The sequence below is a fragment of the Neofelis nebulosa genome, chromosome 7 (genome assembly GCF_028018385.1).
Source record: "Neofelis nebulosa isolate mNeoNeb1 chromosome 7, mNeoNeb1.pri, whole genome shotgun sequence".
Taxonomy (NCBI): domain Eukaryota; kingdom Metazoa; phylum Chordata; class Mammalia; order Carnivora; family Felidae; genus Neofelis; species Neofelis nebulosa.
In genome coordinates, this window is record NC_080788.1 from 100,625,624 (window position 1) to 100,638,657 (window position 13,034).

Here is a 13,034-nt window from a genome sequence, read left to right on the forward strand (position 1 = left end):
AATATTTTATAACCCAGTTGCAACAACATTTTAAAGGGGAAATATCCTTATAGGCTGACCTTTTTTGTGTATAGTTAAGCTAGGGTAGTCAAGATTGGTCACCCCTGTGTATGGGCCATTAACTTTTCTATTCAAAGTGGCTCTCCCTGGTGGTGATGTTAGTGGCAGCAGCTGCCCTCTGGGCCAAGGATCATCAGTTACCAGGTATATCCTTCTCTACCCTGCTGATCCAAAGGAGCACCCTGCACATTTTGTTTACCTGTTGGGCAGTAGGGGTAGACGGCAGTTATCCCGTAGAGATGAGATCGCTGCTCCGGGAGATACTCATCAGTAAACTGGCCACTATCTCTATTTACTGATATAACACCATCCCTGGTAACAGAAAGGAAGAGTAAACTCATGGGATTTAAGGTTGGATAGAAACTCAGTTTCAATAGCGAATCTCTGCTAGCCTTCTAGAATATGTATTTTTTTTTACTTTAACCAAGTGAGTTTTGACTCATTTAGATTTGAAGATTTTCTAGATGAGTGGTTCTCAAAGTGGAAACTTGTTAGAAATACAAATGGCCTCAACTCCAACCTACTGACTCATCAGGAATTATGGGCTGGGACCCAGCAATAGGTTTTAACAATCCCTTGGAATGTTTCTGATGCCATACAAAACTTTTCAGAACCACTGGTCCAAGTCAGTGGTTCTCAACCCTTGTTCAACGAATCACTTGAAAATCTATTAAAATACTGATGCCTAGGCCTCACGCCAGACCAATTAAATCCAGATTGCAAGGAATGGGGTAGAAGGGCTTAGACATCCATATGTATTTTTAATGTTCCCCAGTTCCTCCTTGGGGCACTAGTGTAAATTACACTACTCTTCCTTCTCCCAGGTGGACAATATATCCATAATACCATTTAAAAAAAAAAAAAATCAGTTTAAGTCACGTGGCACCACTTAAGGGGGTAGTGTTTTGGATTCATGTACTTCCTTTTTGGATAGTTCAGTGTAAGCTGTGCCACTTTTAAGCTACGTGTGAGCAGTGCCATTAAGTAGGACTTAAAAAGCATTAGCACTTGAATGATGTTATCTACTAACAGAGATAATGGAAACTTCAGCAGACGGCATAGTTTACTAAAGACACTTAGTGACATTAGGTAAAATGGGTGGCGCATCTTCCGGAACCCCAGCCTTGTGAGGCACGGCCAGTGTGCGTCGGCTCACCTCCTCCAGTCTGTGTGGTAGAAGTGATCTGCAAAGCTGACAATACTGAAGGGGTAGTTGAGGTGGTTCTGAATGACCCGCCGTCCAGTCCCATCAGGTAGTGTACACTCCAGTTTCTTGGTTCCTTTTAAAACACCAGAGAAAATGAAATCATTCCATACCAGGAGAAAAGTCATTTGCCAAAAATAATTGTGGCAGGTGGAGGCCTTCTGAAAGGAAACAAAGGTAGACGAGGAAATAGGGTATTTTCTTCCCAGTGCAGTGATGCAAATTAGAAACTAAAATTTTCCTGTTCTGTTACCAGTCTTCAGTTTAATAGCATTCTCGTTTCTTAGAATTTAGACTCTTGATCCCTTCTTGGAAGAGAGGACTGCATTTTTTTCTCCCTAAGTAGGACATTAGAGATAAACTTTGTTCTAATTAAAGTGTCACCTCATAAATTGTCGTAAACATCAGATAAACACTTGCCCTTTGTAAGCAATGCATAAGGCCCTTAAGAAATATTGAAGGATTTTAAAGACTTATCTTGTAGATAGGAATTAAAAGTAACTAAAATGGCGACATGGCCATTATATTTTTCAGTGTAAAGGAAGCACTCTCGAAAATTTTATAGTACCTAAACAAGTCAAGAGTTTCCAAATTTCATGCGTCTTAATGAAACATGGGTTTAAATTTCAGATAGTTTTTAAAAATATAACTTAAGGGGCGCCTGGGTGGCGCAGTCGGTTAAGCGTCCGACTTCAGCCAGGTCACGATCTCGCGGTCCGTGAGTTCGAGCCCCGCGTCAGGCTCTGGGCTGATGGCCTGGAGCCTGTTTCCGATTCTGTGTCTCCCTCTCTCTGCCCCTCCCCCGTTCATGCTCTGTCTCTCTCTGTCCCAAAAATAAATAAAAAACGTTGAAAAAAAAAAATTTAAAAAAAAAAAAAATAAATAAAAAATAACTTAAAAAAAATAACTTGTTTTGGGCCAACCAGGTTATAATATTGATCCATCTGCATTTATAGTTCCTTTTATTAAATTAGAAATTCTTTAAGAATGGACATTTTCATATTCTTTTTAGTATAGAAGAAGACCTATAGCATCTTTTCTATTTTTCTAATAAGGAGATCACACAACAGAAAGAACTTGGGTATTGGCAACCTTAACTTACTACCAAGGGCCGTCCTGCCACATCACTTTTCAAAAAATGTCTTCCACGTAATAGCATACTGTAAAATGTTCTGATACTGGCAAACAAACAAACAAAGCCTCTTGTTCGTTTATCTAAGCTTGCCAGTTCCAACAGAGGATAAAATTTCTCTTTACTTTAAAAAGTATACCAGGGGGCGCCTGGGTGGCGCAGTCGGTTAAGCGTCCGACTTCAGCCAGGTCACGATCTCACGGTCCGTGAGTTCGAGCCCCGCGTCAGGCTCTGGGCTGATGGCTCAGAGCCTGGAGCCTGTTTCCGATTCTGTGTCTCCCTCTCTCTCTGTCCCTCCCCCGTTCATGCTCTGTCTCTCTCTGTCCCAAAAAATAAAATAAACGTTGAAAAAAAAAAAAAATTTAAAAAAAATAAAATAAAAAAAATAAATAAATAAAAATAAAAATAAAAATAAAAAGTATACCAGAACAGGGCACCTGGGTGGCTCAGTCGGTTGAGCATGCGATTTCGGCTCAGAACATGATCTCACAGTTCGTGAGTTTGAGTCCTGTGTTGGGTTCTGTGCTGATAGCTCAGAGCCTGGAGCCTCTTTAGAGTCTGTCTCTCTCTCTGCCCCTCCCCTGCTTGCACTGTCGCTGTCTCTCAAAAATAAACAAACATTAAAAAAAAAAAAAAAAGTATACCAAGTGCTTGTGTGGGGAAGGGCTAGTAGCACAAAAATGAATTGGGACATAGTTCCAGCCCTCAGATCATTGCCTAAGTCACAGACAACCCCTCCCACCCAAAACCCCAGGAAGGATTAGAAGTATCGACTAAAAGTGTTCTTTAACAGTTTAGACACCAACCAAAGGAGCAGATTCTGTGCTGGCTGTACTGTTGAAAATTGAAGCCAAAAGCTCTACATACTGGGATTTGGTTTTGTTGTAAAAGCTGCGGTTAAGTGCTGGCACCCATGGTGCTGAAGTGTGCTGTGTGTACATGCCATCAGTAATACCTGCGTCTGCCCAGCAGAGCAGTTTGGAGAAGGGGTCAAAGGTTAAACCATTAGGTAGTCCAATGTCTTTATTCACCAGAATTCTTCTGTTTTCTCCTTCTAAAGAAGACGTTTCAATTTTGGGAGCCTCACGATTCCAATCTGTCCAGTACAAGTTGCTGTGGGATAAATTAAATAAAGATTTTTTGCAATAGTGAAAATGAGGTCAGAGAAATAAAACACCAGTGTCTGAGTTTTGGCTACTCTCACCATTTAAGGAACTTAACCCTGTTGCTTCAGCACTAGGGTTTCCTAATGTGTTGCTGAAGGAGACCCACCCTTCCAGTTCAGGTGTTAGACAGCCTTGCCTGGTCAGTGATCTCGGGTGGCCCCCCAGTGCCTCTCACATACTCTGAATTCTCTCTGTATCGCACTGTCGTCTTAATGATTTTCTAGTTTATTCATTAGTTTACTACCTTACTTCCTCCCAGAATGTGAGCTCCACGAAAGAGCAGACCTTGTCCCCTTTGCCTAGAACAGCGTCTGACGCCTAGTAGATCCTATATAAATACTGTTTTTAAGTCCATGCTTTGGAGCTTTTGCACTCTTGTTCTGACCCTCTCCACACTGCATTTAAAATCCAAGGGCTCCAAATTAGGATCCACAGGAAGCAGGAGAATAGGGAAGCCCAGCTGACCCTCGGATTGGATCCACAGCAATGGCTCGAGGATTCACCAGGTCCGTATGGAAGAGGGCCTTCCGCTCAGAACCGTCCAGCCTGGCCCTCTCTATCTTGTCCAGGCCGCTGTCCGTCCAATACATTGTTCTACGGAAGTGGTCAATGGCAAGTCCTTCAGGGCTTATCAGACCTGGAAGTAGAACAGCAGGACTGGAGTATTTGCAGGCATGAAAAGGGAACCCGAAGCAGAGAGATCTGCTATGTTTGAACAGTTTAAAAAAACAAAAAGTCCTGAGAGGCTCTCGGCCTCAAGAACCAGGTTAACTGAGGAACGGATCCTTTGTTACTTGTCCTGCCACCTCTAGTTTTCCTTCTAGACTAACATACCCACCAGCCTGATGGTACCGGGCATGCACAGTGCTGGGGCCAGGCAGCATCAACTGTGGCCACACCCTGAGTTCTCACTGTGAGCCATTTCTGTTGAGAGTTCCAATTTCTCAACAGGCTCACAGTAAGAATTACCTCCTTGCTTACGTATAAGTGTGTGTTTACAGAGGGGCTGGTATTGCAGCGTTTGATGAAGTGGCTTGAATGGCGCTTAACCTCCCCTGGTGAACGTAGGAGACTCAAATGAAATACAAAGCATCTTCCAGATGAAGCTGCTGACCTGAGCTGATGATCGTCTCAGGCTCTGCTCCTGGCTCCAGACTGGCACGGCTGATTGCCCGGCCAGCAACATCTGTCCAGTACACCATCCTCTCGCGGCAGTCATAGTCAATTCCCACGACTATGGAGCCCTTTGTGGACCAAAACATGAAATTGGAAGAGTTAGGACTCCATGCATTTCCCCAGAGCTTGTGCTCAGCTGCTGCACACATGGCTGTAGTGAACGACCCACAGTAGTCCTAAGGGCAGCTATGCAGCAGGATTACACAGGTGGCTTAGAGGCTGACTTCTGGGGTCCCAGCCAGGTTTGGCCAGTGACTAGCTATGACTTTGGTATTTAACCTCTCTATGGCTGGGTTTCTTCATTTGCAAAATGAAGATACTAGTACCTACTTTATAGTGCTGCTATAAAAATTCTACCAAAAGTTCTTGTAAAGTATCCTCATCGGTCATTAGTGTACAGCAAGTGCTCAATAAGCACAATTACTGTCAGCAGTAATAAAATGATTTCATGAAATCAGCCCCTTGAGTGATTAGAGAACAAACATTAGTCTCAGCAAAGTCCTTAATACTGTACTGGGTGAAAACGTACTCCTTCCGAATGGTATCAGCACTTCTGAAACAGCCTTTCTAAAATTCACCAACATAGGAGTGCCTGGGTGGCTCAGTCAGCTGAGCGTCTGACTTCGGCTTAGGTCATGATGTCACAGTCTGTGGGTTCGAGCCCCACGTCGGCTGTGCGCTGACAGCTCCGAGCCTGGGTCCTGCTTCAGATTCTGTGTCTCACTCTCTCTCTGCCCCTCCCTTGCTTGTGCACGCATGCACACCTGTGCTCTCTCTCACAAAAATAAACATTAAAAAAAATTTTTTAATTCACCAACATACAACAACAAAATTTACTCTCCCTTTTCCTATAACTATCATGAGATCTTTCCCCTGAGGTTTAATCCCTTATCCCTATCTCTGCTTCTTATACAAAGCAAATGATTTGGTTGTAATCAGTATGTAGAAGAAAGTCTCCAGAAGGATGGGTTAAGGAACTGGAGACTGGTGGTCACCAAACCGGTGGTTAGGGAGGTCTTCCCTTCCCTATTGCTAAATAAAGAAGTCTTTTCTAAATGCTGAGTCTGTGGTATTTCTTTACAAAACTCTGCATAGTACTTGCTTCATTCAGTTTCCAATCCAGACTCCTGGTCTGAGAAGCCCAACAGGTGTGCAAAGCCAACATCTAGGGGCCATCTGGCTGTCCCTGAGGTCATACCAGCTCCCTGCTTGCCTAACAAAGCCTCCTGGGGCCGGCTTGACATGCCTCTGGGAGAGAAGTCAATATAAAAAATACTGTACAAAGCAGAATTTGACTCCTGTGGAAAAAATGGGCAGTTGATTTAGAGGGATCTGAAGGTCAAGAACAGTTTTACTTGAAAAGTGAGTCATCTGTCTCAGGCAGGAGTGACATCCATGTGCTTCCAGTGACCTAGGGAATCATGGGATCCGTTAACCCATGTACTGACTTTAGGGTTTCTTCGAAGAAGGAGGCTCAGTTTAAGTAAATTTCCTCAAGACATGCTCATAACCCATGTGCCATTCTCTCAGTTCTACCACCACCACCACCACCTTGCCCGAATGAGAGGCAAGCGCAGAAATGCAGTAAAACCATCAGCCTTGGCTACGATAGTTAGACTGAGGTGTTGACGATTTCTTAGTTTCTCTTAGAGAAGCTTACAGAATAGTATGGTAGTGGTTGCCAACACACCTAAAACTCCAAAACCTAAATCTTAAAAAACAAACCTCTTTCTCTGCATACTACCTGCTTCTAAGCTTTTTTTGGAATCCCAAAAGTTACAGAATTAGCTTGATAACATAAGTAAAGGGAAACACGGACATTATACTCTTCTATCAGATGAGCAAGTACCTGCTGCATGAAGTTTAGAAATGGAATCAGACGGCTTTCCTTAATAACCATCAGTGCCTTTCTGGCGAACTCCCTTCTCTTTTCTCCATTTTAGAGAAGAAAGCTGTCCTCCAAAATGGAGGGAGGCTGCTGGCTCAGAAAGCAACAAGCATCTCCTATGGAAAGCTTGTCCACTCCTTTCCCAGCGTCCCACTCCACCCAAATCTTCATCTGTGAAGGAGTTAGAGAAGATAGGAGACCGATCAACAGAACCAAAACGGAGGGGAGGGGGCTACAACAACGAGGCAGTCATTAACTTCTTTCCACAGAAACCACACCCTTTAGCTAGTCCTGGACCCTCTGTGGGGATGTCTGGCATGGAGAGAACCCTGGGGACTCGGGCTGAGTTTCTTTCCATTCTCCCTTGGCTCACCATACTGCCTCTATATCCTGGTAACTCTGAACTTCCCTTTCCACTTCTCTGAAACCCCATGAACCACTGGAGAAAGCCTTGGTCAGTCAGGACTCCCAGCAGACAGTGCCCTCACTTCCTGTGGCAGCAGCGTCAGACTCCTGGAGTTGGACCGCAGCCCAGAAATCCTCCAGGACCTCCCTCTACCTCAGGCCCTGGCCCAGATCTGAACGCCCCGTACAGTCCCACCCCCATGGGAGAAATCCACTTTACATGCAGTGACAGCAGGGTCTTGGCCATGTCCTTCTGGAGCCTGGTACCATTGAGTGGCAAGTGACCGATCTGCTGGCCCTGGGCGTAGAGCAGGAAAGTGCCCACAGATGGGGGGGTCACATCAGGCCGGGGCAGGGGCCGGGCTGTGGGTGGCGCAACGGTGGGTATACCTGCCGTGGGAAGGAGCAGGAGGGTATGAAGAACGGAGAGGAAAGAACACAAAGGTGGGTGGGGACAGGGGAAGAAGTTACTTTCCACATACCAGAACCTCCAAAAACATCAAAAGGTTTTCACCCTAGACCGATGTATTCCAGATGTTCCTTAAAAGAAATTCTAATTTCTAGGGGTTTTTTCCCCCCCAAGGATTATGTAAAACACTGCCAATTACTAGGGAGGAAGACAACAAAACACTTCCCTCAGAACAAAGCAAAAACGTTTTTTTTCTTTTTAAGGGCAAAAAAACAGTATTGTGTCCGCTTTTCTTTGGGCCCCCAGGGTGACACGTGTCCCCTCTCATCCTGAGCTGGGGAGGAGGAACTGCTTGTTGAACTGAGTTCCAGATGTTCTAATTACAGAAACTCTAATGACAAAACCAAACGTTAAATCCAAATAGGGATTTGGATCACAGACCAGCTGATAAATCAACACAGCATCTTAGCGACTTCTTTCACTTAACCTATGGGTCCCCCCTTTCCCCCGCTTCACTCACAGCTGGCAGTTTCCATACAGAAAGCCCTCAGAGTGGATGAGGGGGATGAGGGCTGACCCCCGGGTGCTTACATGCAGGGGTGGTGCCTGGCTGGGAGCGGGTGCCCTGCACTTCTCTGCCATCTTTGTCCACGCACCAGCAGAAGTCACTCTTCCCGTGGCACTGCAGGGGGATGAAGTGGCCCAGGTCATCGCACTGAGGCACATACTGATCGTCCCTGGGCGTGCCACCGTAGTGCTCCAGCAGGTTTTCCCTCCAGCGCTCGCAGACAGTCCGGGGCCTCCGGGTGGGCTCTGAGCAGATGGGGACAAAAAGCCTTTGATCGTGAGCCAAGGACAGAATGCAGCATGTGGCTGAAGATCCCCACACCTGGCCTCCCTCCTCCTAGTATCCGCCAACAAGGCCTCAGCCAAGCCCCTGGACGTTGGACCAGTCAAGTGCTCTAAGAAGCTCTCCACAGGCATCCGGAGAACGGAGGAAAGCTCCTGGGCCAGGAGGATTTGTCACGAAGGCGAGCCACGTCAGCAGAGAGCAAGAGGAGGTTAAGATCAGGGGTGCAGGGCACACTCGGGCCCGGCCCATGGGGACACCTCTGCTGGGGCCCAGGACCTCTGCTAACAGAGCCCTTTGGTGGGGACCCTCCTCAGGGACTCAGGGGCCTACATGATACTTAAAGGCAGTATTTATTCTTTCCCGCTTGGTTCAAGTTCCAGGCCTGCACCTGAGAGGACAATCTTGACACTGGCCATGCATCTTACAAACTAGTCCTAACCTACTGCCTGCCCTACTTTGCCCTATGCCAAACTATTCCTGCCTCCTATTCCTACCCTACTTTCGTGGCCCTCAGCTCTGCTCACTGGAAAACTATATGGAATGAGACTCACTGTAATTAGTAGGGGTGCGCATAGAGGACGTGGTGGCCAACAGCTCCATACTGACTGTTAGACGCTCCAGTTCCTGGAAGCCCTTTGGCTCAAAGCTGAACCTTTCTCCCGGGCTCCTGCTTCCTGCCCATAGCTCTGCCCCTCCCTTGTCCAGCATCCTCCCCTCTGCTCGCCCTCCTGGCTCACCACCCGGCTTACACTCCTGTGAGCTCTTGCAGAGTAGCTTCTCTAGCTGCAGTTTTCTCCCTGCTTGCTTCCACAGGGCTGTCGCTCTGTCCCAAACGTGGCGGTTCTCTGTCTGCAGGGAGTCTGCCGCGGGCTTTGGAAGTAACTTGTACCCCCGTCTATCAGAGGAGTATCTAAAGGAGCTCGTTAGAAGCTGCTGCTGCTGCTGCTTTAATTCCTGTAACTTGAAGCCTGTGGTCTGTGGAATCACACAGCCAAGCACCTACATGATACCACCACCTGGGTGTATGCCATTAATCTCAGAACAAAAACGGGGACCCTGCTTTCCACTGTCAGTGCTGCTGTCCCCTAGACTTTTTCCTATCAGTAAATAGCACCTCCATTTTCCATTGTGCGGGCCCAATCATCTCTGACTCCTTTCTGTCTCTTGCTCTCCACATCTGGGAGGTCAGAAAAAGGTCAGCTGTGCCTTCAAAATACATTCAGAAAATCTTCACTTCGCACTATATCCACCCCTATCACCCTGGTCAGAGCCTCATGGTCTCCTGCTAGGATATTACAAAAACTTTCTCACTTGGTCCCTGGCTTCCACCCTCTTTCCCGCCCCCCAATGTAAACAGCCAGCAGCCAGAAGAGTCCCTTTAAAACGTCATTTCTGGGGCACCTGGATGGCTGAGTCAGTTGCGCGTCTGATTTCGGCTCAGGTCATGATCTCATGGTTTGTGAGTTCGAGCCCCGCATTGGGCTCTGTGCTGACAGCTCCGAGCCTGGAGCCTGCTTCTCCCTCTCTCTGTGTCTCCCTCTCTCTCCGCCCCTCCTCCACTCGTGCTCTCTCTCTCTCCCTCACTCCATCTCAAAAATAAACATTTTTTAAAAAAGCAAAAAAATACTTCAAACACAGTCACTTCATGTCACTCCTTTGGTCAAAGCCTCCACTGGCCTCCAAGAACAAAGTTGGAAACATTACAATTCGGTTCTAGTACCTACGATTCCTCCGGACAAGAGGGAGGATGGTTAACAAAATCCTCAGAGCTCAAACCCAACTAGCTCAACTCCAAGACTCACCAGGTCTGGTGGCAATGGATGCCCTTCAGGTGGCCTCTATAGTTCATAACCCTTGGGAAGCAGAGTTCTTTTTAAGACCCAATGGAGAAGGAGAGTTCCTCACCCAAATGTGTCTCAAAGAATCTGGACAGGGAAAGGTCACTTCTTCAAACACTAACAAGCCACCTCAAGGTGGGATGCCCCGCAGAAGTTCCCAACACGGCTCCAGGTCCACCCCGCAAACTCAGAGGGTGTGTTCTTAGCTCAGGGGACCACCCGATGAGGCACGGCTCTTTGTCTGGAATGGAGACACACGGCTCACTCAGCTTCTGGGAAGTGGGCACATCACTGATACGTGTGCATCCCTCTCATTCCTTACTATTTGAAGCTACTTCTTAATCCAACCACAGATTGATTTCTGGTTTCGGTTGGCAGGGTTTTAAATAGTTTGAAATCTTGGACACAGACTTTTTTCTCTCCCTTCAAGCCAACCCCATTATGCAGATGGGACTAGTCAGAAAAGGCAGCCAAGGCCAAACCAGTGCCAAGAGAGGAGCCTGGGCCACTGGGGGGAGAGTTTGCACAAGACAATGTGTCCCTCTCTTCAGTCATTAACTTCTCATTCTCTTGGCTCCCTTCTGAATCACGGTCCTTAAAACTGAACGCTTGTCTTAGTAAATAGAACTCTGAACCATTCCCCAAGGCAGGCCCCAACCATCTGATTTCTTTAAATCCCAGATGGAATTAGAACCAAGACTTTTTAAAGATTTTAAAGGAGTGAAACAGGATTTTTCTTTTCTTTTTTTCCCCCTTGGACCTGTCAAATCTTTTCCTAAAAATAGGGACAAGAGGAACTAGGAATGTCACTGTGGAAACAAAGGTATACATCTAGATCAAACACTACCAATTTTTACCTGTGTGAATCTTAGAACTACTCATGTCCTGGCCATTGCCCTATTGTTGACGGGATCAAAACTGGTGGTAATTCACTAGCTCTTCTTACTGTCACGTTAAAAGCCAAGATTTATCTTTTCCAGTAGTAAAAATAGCAAGCTCATGGCTATAGGAATTTTTGGCTAAAATGGAATCAGATCAATCCTACATTTTTCATAATAAAGTTCTTCTGTAGTTTTAAAAACGTGCTTTCCACTCTTAACAACTCAGCAAGGAGTACAATCTGCCTTGGCAACCTGCAGCTGGCAGGACATGTGAGCACTTGATAGCCAGGCCCCACCCCCCCGGGGAGCACGGAGAGCCCTCAGATGGTTACAGACACGCTCACCATTAGCATCTCAGACCGCACAGGCTAACACAACGGGTCCCTGCATCTCTTCGGACAGTGGCTGGGGCAAGGGGGTGCCTAGAGGCCTATGCTGGGCCTGCCTAGAGACAGCGGGGGTCATTAGCTTAGGGCAAACTAGCGGGATGCACCCATAGGTGTCTGCTTATTTTTCCTATTAATACTAAACTGGCCTTCATACTGCTTCCTGAAATTCAGAAGGCAGAGTGTAGCGATATAAAGGAACATGTGCAGGCAGTTCTCTTTGGACAAAAGGCTGGTCTGGCAAGATCCGTTAGCTCCAAGGTCTCCCTAAGCTGCCATAACAGGTCTCGGGCAGTGGCCTCAGCCTGACCTACACCATTCATCTCAACGTCCCGTCTTGTACCGGGCAAGTCTAAGGCTGGAGTCCAACGTGTAACAGTGACGTCAGTCTATGTCCCTGTCATCTGAATGTGTGCACAGGTGGGCACAGATCATCTGAGTGGTCCTAGGAGGAAGGAGGCTATGAAAGGACAGAAGTCGGCCCCGAGTCTGCACGGTCTGGGCAGGAGTTATAATCTGCCCCACAGGCTGTGCCATTCAGCTTCTCAAGCCCTGGGCCTAGGTCAGTACAAGCTCCTTCCTGCCTGGCTCACCTGCTGGTCCGCAGTGAGGTGGTGTGGAGCCAGGTGGAGTCCGGGTGCCGGGGACTTCATGACCATCGGGGTCCACGCACCAGCAGAAGCCAGTGCTCCCGTGACACTGCAGTGGCAGGAAGTGGCCCTGCTCATCGCACTGGGGGATGTGCAGCCGGGAGCCAGGATAGGCGTGCTGAGCGTGGGCACTGCGCTGCTGGCGTTCACAGGGTTTCAGTCCTGATGTGGGGTCTTCGGAGACCAGGGTGGAGGAGACGTACAAAGAAGGAATAAAAGACATTGCAACCCATCCACTTTTACCAGCTAACTTCAAAGTCTCTCGTCTGAGGTGACGTTCTTTGTTTATTTTTCCCTCCCTAAACTTGGGAGACAGCATAACATGGGAAAAAAAAATAGCCAGGCACTGAGATTGTGAACTCCTGGATTCTTATTTTAGTTCTGCCACTATCTACCTAATGTCTCCCTAATTCTCACAGTTCACCCTATTAAGTCCTGAGCTGACCGTACTTACTGTAAAATCGCCCCTCCCTCAGCCCTAAGGGTAAAATGAAGAACCCATAGCTTGTGTCCAAACATCCCAAGAGACTTGGGAGAAAACAAGTAAACCTCTGTTCATCCTCTCAAGTCCAGAGTCTAAGTCTGAGAAGCTCCAGGTCAATGGCAATCACTAGGTCACACAGTGCTGGCCAAGACCTCCTAGAGTGTCACCACGGGGGCTTACTACCAGCTCACTAGGTGCATATGGCTCCTATTTAGTAAGCTTATCCCAGTCCTTCATCTAAATGACACTTACCAAGGCAAAGCAGATCATGACGGGAGTTGAACACAGCTGCCACTAGCTAGGACAATGGGTGGGGTCACACTCCTGGCCTCCCAGATTACTAATAACCAGGGACTTCTAAGTAAACTAGAAGGAGGGAACAGGAAGAAAATCCAGAGCCTAGAAAAGCCTTGGTCCCCGATAAGAACAGGCTAAAGGCTGTAGAAAAAATACACTGAAGGAACCAGGAGTTTTCTGTGCCTCAGCCAGCCCTCCAGACCTT

General features: G+C 47.1%; 1 protein-coding gene across 1 annotated transcript in view; it reads right to left on the bottom strand.

Moving 5' to 3' along the window:
* The window catches only part of NID2 (nidogen 2), a 66,922-nt gene that overhangs the window by 293 nt on the left and 53,595 nt on the right, over positions 1 to 13,034 (bottom strand). Inside the window, exons 13-20 of the mRNA XM_058739048.1 lie at positions 11,992 to 12,222; positions 8,032 to 8,253; positions 7,252 to 7,421; positions 4,677 to 4,806; positions 4,028 to 4,199; positions 3,352 to 3,509; positions 1,217 to 1,340; positions 260 to 372 (exon numbers count right to left, since the gene is read on the bottom strand). Of these exons, the coding sequence (XP_058595031.1) occupies positions 260 to 372; positions 1,217 to 1,340; positions 3,352 to 3,509; positions 4,028 to 4,199; positions 4,677 to 4,806; positions 7,252 to 7,421; positions 8,032 to 8,253; positions 11,992 to 12,222 (1,320 nt within the window). The remainder of the gene's footprint in view (positions 1 to 259; positions 373 to 1,216; positions 1,341 to 3,351; positions 3,510 to 4,027; positions 4,200 to 4,676; positions 4,807 to 7,251; positions 7,422 to 8,031; positions 8,254 to 11,991; positions 12,223 to 13,034) is intronic.